The 6,824-nt window shown below is 33.2% G+C and overlaps 1 protein-coding gene across 2 annotated transcripts in view; it reads right to left on the minus strand.

Annotated features, from left to right (window-relative positions):
* The window catches only part of LOC108360310 (electron transfer flavoprotein beta subunit lysine methyltransferase-like), a 60,560-nt gene extending 53,945 nt beyond the window's left edge, over positions 1-6,615 (minus strand). Inside the window, exon 1 of one of the 2 annotated variants that reach the window (XM_017612543.1) lies at positions 6,453-6,615. In XM_017612543.1, the coding sequence (XP_017468032.1) occupies positions 6,453-6,574 (122 nt within the window). In that variant the 5' untranslated portion in view covers positions 6,575-6,615. The remainder of the gene's footprint in view (positions 1-6,452) is intronic. The other variant, XM_017612544.1, reaches the window with a different exon arrangement.
* Positions 6,616-6,824: the final 209 nt, after the last annotated feature.

Genomic DNA, 6,824 nt, shown 5'->3' on the forward strand with positions numbered 1-6,824 from the left:
GGTTATTACTGGCGGAAACAGCCTGTAAAACCTGCAAGTCGTGGAGTAACTGGAACAGGGCTATTATTTATGTTGGATTGAAACCAAGCAATTATTATTGAATAATAGTTCAAACCAAAAACCATTTTCTTTAGCATGTTAACCTCAAGTAAATGTCAATTATACCAATTTACAAAAATATTTATTAAATGTAAAAATCAGTATAAACTCAAACAATTAGTAGATTTTGCGTACTGATTTCGGGCTCTAGAATCAGTACAATAAAAAAATAAGTTTATGTACTAATTAAAACAGCGCATCTGGCTACCCTACATGTGACGGGCGTGAGGAAANAGTATAAACTCAAACAATTAGTAGATTTTGCGTACTGATTTCGGGCTCTAAAATCAGTACAATAAAAAAATAAGTTTATGTACTAATTAAAACAGCGCATCTGGCTACCCTACATGTGACGGGCGTGAGGAACATAATCTTTTCGGAAAGTAACGTACATAAATACCTAAAAGCAATTTGCACATAGTTTGTGTCGGAGTTAACATTAAAGTATTCGGTGCTTCAATAAATAATAAAATATTCAGGACTTGACCGAAAAATCTTGAAAATAACACTTTTGCAATGTTGGCGAACTTTTTTCTTCAATGGCCGTTTAACTAACATAAAAAAGGCAAGGGATACGAAAATCAGTATTGTTAATATTAAAGAAAATTAACCTATAATAGTTGCGTTCCTTATCTCCCAGAAATAGTCAGAAAAAGTCCGAAATAGTCTGATTTAGTCCAAAAAGCGTTCCTCAACTCGAAAATGACAACAAAAATGAGAGAGCAACACTCAGTGAGAGTGACTCTCTTCAGTCCGAAGAAGTCAGATTTAGTCAGACGAATTTTTTCTGGCAAAATCTTGAAAAGTGACAAACTCAACTGAATTTAAATTAACGGAAATTAAAGAATACGCAAAATGGACTACAAATTTGTTTTTTTGCGTTCCTTTACTTTTAGTCTTTTAGTCATTATAGATACTTCTGTTGTAATATGGCAAAGCAAAATACTGTATGTTCAAGTAAACATTTTACTATGTGTGTCTGTAAGTGAAAGCTGGTTATATTAATAAGTGTACATTGTTATTTATTGCGTAATAGACTTTGGTTAAACAATCTGGGGCACTTGTATCCAGGGCGTTTACCTATGTACGTAAACAATTGGAAAGTAATCCAAGCAACCAGTGGCAACCGCATACATATTCGGCTTATGAAAGCTTACTCTCTCATAATTCCTTCGTGAATTCAATCGCATAGTTTCGACATTGACTACCTATTTTTATATTCAAATACTTGTTTCTTCATTTTCAAAATCCGTATTTTATACATAAGTACATGCATGGACAGGTGTTTATCTAATTGCACATGCAAAGATATACATCCATGCAGAATGCGCTATCAATGGCTGATGTAAATTTTCACGCTAATTTGTTCAGCACCCAGGGTAGCTAGGCTTATCAAAATGGGTTAGCCGTTTGATAGTAATTGTGTAGATATGTATGTATGTGCATACATATGTATATTAAGCATCTGTAGTGTAGTGTAGTGACGTTTACGTGCTCTTCACCTGTCTAGACCATGGCAACCCAAAGTCATTGACATTGATAATATTCCTAACTGTTTTGAATCGTTGATGCAAATGTATTTGGAAGCAGTGTGTATAAATACTAAAAACGTATGCAAGTTAGGTGTTTCGATGCATCTATGGAAAAATACCGATTTCTGTCATGTCAGCAGCGAGTGATCTTAATGGCCCAAAGAGCTTACACGCTCTAGCCACCTAATTCTATTGTAATACTTTTGTTAAAATTCCATTGCTGATAGTGATTAATTGAATATGTTAGCACGAATAAATATTAACATATTACAGCGCATTAAGGCCACCATTAAAAATAGCAAAAGTGCAAGCTGCTAGGAGCTGTTTAATTTCATTTCATAACAACGTGCGGCAGTTTATTATGTATGTATGTATGTATAAAAAAAACATCAATAACGTCGTTTTTGGGTTTTCTCTCGCGTAAGGATTTTTTAAAAGGACTTTGGCTAAGTCAAAACTTTATTTTAAAAATGCATTGCAATGTAGAATAGCAAGATGGGTATCAAATAAAAGAGAAAATTCTATAAAATTGAAAAAAAAAATTTTTGTGAACAAGGACGAATACTTATTGCATATGGTTCTTAAACCTTTATGAATGTCCTTGAAAATTTTATATTTATTAAAAGAAAAAAAATATACATATGTTAAGAACATGTTGATGAACATTCCCACATTCTCGAACTTCGACTAGAGATGCCGCTTTTAAATAGATTAAATGGAAGATCGATTAATCGAGCCCTTCCGATTCGATTTGTTTCGAATTTTTAGTTCCGAATCGATCCGTGAATCGATCCAAATAATACGAGAATCGAAATTCGGTTTTTTCTTAATTGATGCATATCACATTGCACAGGAAAATCTAGAAAATTTGAATTTTACGCTGCTTCTTACGAACTTCAGGGCTCCTCAGGGAAGGCCTTGATAAAATGTCACAAATATTAGAAATATACAAACTAAATAGTAGTTTTTTGCTCGGAAATGGCTAGATATTATATCCAGATGTAATTTCGAGTATTACTCGAAACGCGAATTGGAACAAAATTATATTGAAAAAATGAAAGCATTTCAAACATTTGGGGGATAGCTCTTCGGCATGAAACAATCACGGCAATGTACAGGACTGAAGACCTATTCTGACTTAAATCAATCGATGTGCCGTTTTTTATTTATATTTGGCATGGTGTTTTCACCCTTTTGATGACAAAATTCCAATGAATTTGACATAGTGAAAACCAGCCTTAATATGGCCTTCTTTAAGAAAATTTAAAATCGGCCTTTTTTCATAAAATATTTAAATACTATTATTTTTGTTTACTTGTCAAGGTTTATCAAAGTTTGGTTCCTTCAAATATATGTATGTCACTTGTCACTACAGTTAACGTTGAGGAACTAAAGCAAAAATGAACTGCTCACATATGCTCCATTTTGATTTTCGAAAGACGAAACACGATAAGTCGAAAATTGTAATTTTGGGTTTTATTTGCACAAATGCTCAATGTCTAGTTATAAGGAGAGACGATTGTCGCTTTGCTAAGTTGCCAGTCCGACCTTTCATGTGGTAAAAATTACGTAACGATCGAATACTATCTGTCAAAGATCTATTGAAAAAATTCGAGCCATCGTTAATATTTTCAGACTTTTTTCTTTATCTTTAAAAATAGCCCCACAGTCAAGAGCGTTCATCGGAGAAGTCGTCGGGCGAACCTTTTAAGGACTATGAAACTGGAGAACAATACACTCTCATATGAAACTGAAGAAACATCAGTTATTCGCAATCAAGAGCCAGTCTGCCACAACGAAGTGTACATACATATGTAAGTATGTACATTAGGGTGATCTCACCCCAAGGATTCTTTGAAATGAAAAAAAGGAATACCCGTTTTTTGTTTAAAATTTTTTTATTTAGAACTGCCTCAAAGCCGATGATATTTTCCATGTATTCTATATGGGGAAAGACACTTTTTCGTAAAAATATAGAATTCTTGAAAATCAATATTTCTCAATCGGAAAAGTCTATATCTCTATAAGAGACTTCCAGTAACAATACCCAACTGTTTATTTTAACATTTTTTAATATTAACTATTTTTTATAGGTGTGCCAAAAACCACAAAAAATGCAAAGGGGGAAACAAAAAAATCCTTAAATCTGATTTGCTTATCCAAATTAATTAATTCAGTGAGAGTCCGTGTGAAAGGCCCATTCATAGCAGAATTAGTTTTAAAATCATCAACAAAAAATGTATTATGGCGCCTTACATTTTTTAATCGGACTTCTAAATTTTATAGATTCCAACAATAAATGGCAATCAATATTTCCATTAATAATATCATAAAGAAATGTAAGTGCTGATATTATTCTTCTGCTTTGAAAAGTTTGTAATCCAATTAGTTTGCATCTTGAAATACATATATGGAGGCAAGGGTAATTCAAAATTAATTTGCGATAGACAGTTTTTTAAAAATATTTTTTGCACACGCTTTAATCTTCTATTGTGAGCTTCATAAACTGGATTCCAGAATACAGATCCATATTCCAGTTTTGATCTTACAAAAGCTTTCGTATATATGGATCTTTAATCTTTTAATAAAGGCAAGAGAAGCAAAAGCATTTGGCATTACATAATTAAGATGCTCAACAAATGTAAAAGTAGAGTCAAATAAATACAACACCTAAATCCCGTATTTTGAGAACACGAGATGACAGCGTATCAGGAATATGATAGGATGAAGATATCTTATACTGGATGATCGTAGAATAAGTTACAACAAAGCATTTTGTGTATTAACTTCTAACCTATTTGACACCACTCAGTGAAATTATTCAACTCAGCTTGAAGAGCTAAAACATCAGGAAATTACAGTAATTAATGTAACAACTATAAAAATGACGAAAGGCCCAAGTATACTTCCCTGTGGAACTCCCGAGGTCGCGATATAGGAAATGATTTAACATTGACAATCACAACGTAGTTTATTCTATTGCTTAGATAGGACTCAACCCAGCGTAAAAATGTGTAATGAAAACCTAATTTTGTAAGCTTAGACAGTAGCAGTTCATGGGAGACTCTATCGAAAGCTTTGGATATATCTGTATAAATAGCATCTACTTGCTACCCATCTGTAAAAGATGAAATGCAATAATTAGAGAATACAGGAAGATTACTAACTGTAGAGCGTCCAGGAACGAAACCATGCTGAGCTGAACAAATAAAATGCTTGAAAGCAAAAGTTAATTTTGCCATAACGATTTTTTTCAAAAAGCTTGAAATTGTTGGAAGTTTCGAGATTTGGCGTTAGTTGGAGATTTCAGTTTTACTGCCACTTTTATGAACGGGAGTGATGAGCGTGATTTTCCAGTCATCTAAAAATATGCCTGCTTTTAATGATAAGTTAGATAGTGGAAAAACAATCGTTGACGCACAATGTTTAAGAAGAAAGAAAAAAAACACAGTTGCGTATTATTATTGGAAGTCTCCTGAAGAGAAACAGAGTTTTCCGAACGAAAAATATCGACTTTCAAGAATTCTATGGCATTTCTACGAAACAGAGTTTTCCGAACGAAAAATATCGACTTTCAAGAATTCTATGGCATTTCTACGACAATCTGTTTTCCCCATAAATAAATCTAAAACTTTTGGGCTTTGAGGCAGTTCTAAATATTATTATTTTCAAAGACAAAAAAATACGGCTATTCTTTTTTCCATTTAGAAAAACCTAGGGGGTGAGAGCTAAACATTTTAAACTATTTTTTGATCACCCTAATGTACATATCGTCGTTTAAAGTACAAAAGCGCGTATGTGAGGTTGCATAAATTATTTTCTAGAGAGTAAAAACACTCATATTTCAAAATGGTTCTCTTTTTTTTACAAAGAAATCGCATTTCTGGCGAGTATATTTCAGGCCGAAGGGATAAGGATTGGGCCAAGAGCTTGTGTGAGCAAATCTAGTTTTTGGCAGCCAAAGACAGTTACGCGGTTTTGCAGAATGACGATACGCGGTTTTGTACTTTAAACGACGATATGTATAAACATATATTAGATTATAAATTGCTAGCTTCTTTTTACAAGTGCAAAATAGATATATGTTTCAGTTTTGTGCAAGAAATTCTAGATTTTTTTTCGAAAGAGGTATATGGTAAATAAGAATAGATAAGTGTAATACCGTTTGTAGAGATCGCAGTTATTTTCTTACTGCTAAAATCATCTACACAATGTCAATTAAAGTCTTGAGAGCAAGCATATTGTCATGAGTTAATTTTATTTTGATACGAGTATTTAAAGAATATTTTTGAGAAATGCTTTGTTGACCTAGTTCCCAAAACAAGAATCATCCTGCTTAACTATTTGGACGATTTGGGCTTTCAGGTTATTTGTACTTCATATTACATATGTACATGTGTATGTATGGACCCAAAAACACTCAACTGTAAGAAAGCATTTTCATTAGCTTATGAATAACAATTTTAATGAAAGTGAAATCAGCGTGCACGTGCACTTAAAATTAATAAATGAGCAGTTTATTTTGAAAGTGGCATAAGTTAATTTCATGCCGCTTGGTTTTAGTGATCAGTGATCACTTACCTGTATCTGAACGCGTCTGTTATTCGTTCAACTTTCACAGCCAAAATAAAAGGTTTTGTCATTAGGTTTTTGCGCTAGAATGATTTATAGATGCAACCACTTAAGCACAAAAGATGGAAATGACTTATGCCACTTTCAAAATAACCGGCTCAAATGCTCTTCCCCATCAGCTGGTATGAATGAGAATTGTCAAGGTGACTCAAAAATTAACAGCAAATACCCATATTCGCGTTTACTCACCCACTTGTTCGAGAAGGCGCATGATCTCCAGCATGATGACATTGGTCTTGCAACACGCGCTGATATTGAACGCATTGACGCCACGGAATAGTAAAACGGTTTGGCGTTAGGCGTCGCCACATGCTTATATATATTTAATATATATGTATGTAGTAGGTAAATTGAGGCTGCAAAGAAAATTTCATTTGATGAAATATGTACATAAGTATATCGCACGTTTATTGACGTATCGAAGTATTTGAAAATTTTTCGGGAAAAAAAGTTTTATCAATTCATACATTTGATATACAAAAAGACAGATGGATAGACACATATCCTCGCCATGTTTGGGAAGTTTGGTCATCTGTTAGACTGAACATATTCTCCTTATAA

Source organism: Rhagoletis zephyria, unplaced genomic scaffold (genome assembly GCF_001687245.7).
Source record: "Rhagoletis zephyria isolate East Lansing unplaced genomic scaffold, Rhagoletis_zephyria_1.1 Rzeph_scaffold_00556, whole genome shotgun sequence".
Lineage (NCBI taxonomy): Eukaryota > Metazoa > Arthropoda > Insecta > Diptera > Tephritidae > Rhagoletis > Rhagoletis zephyria.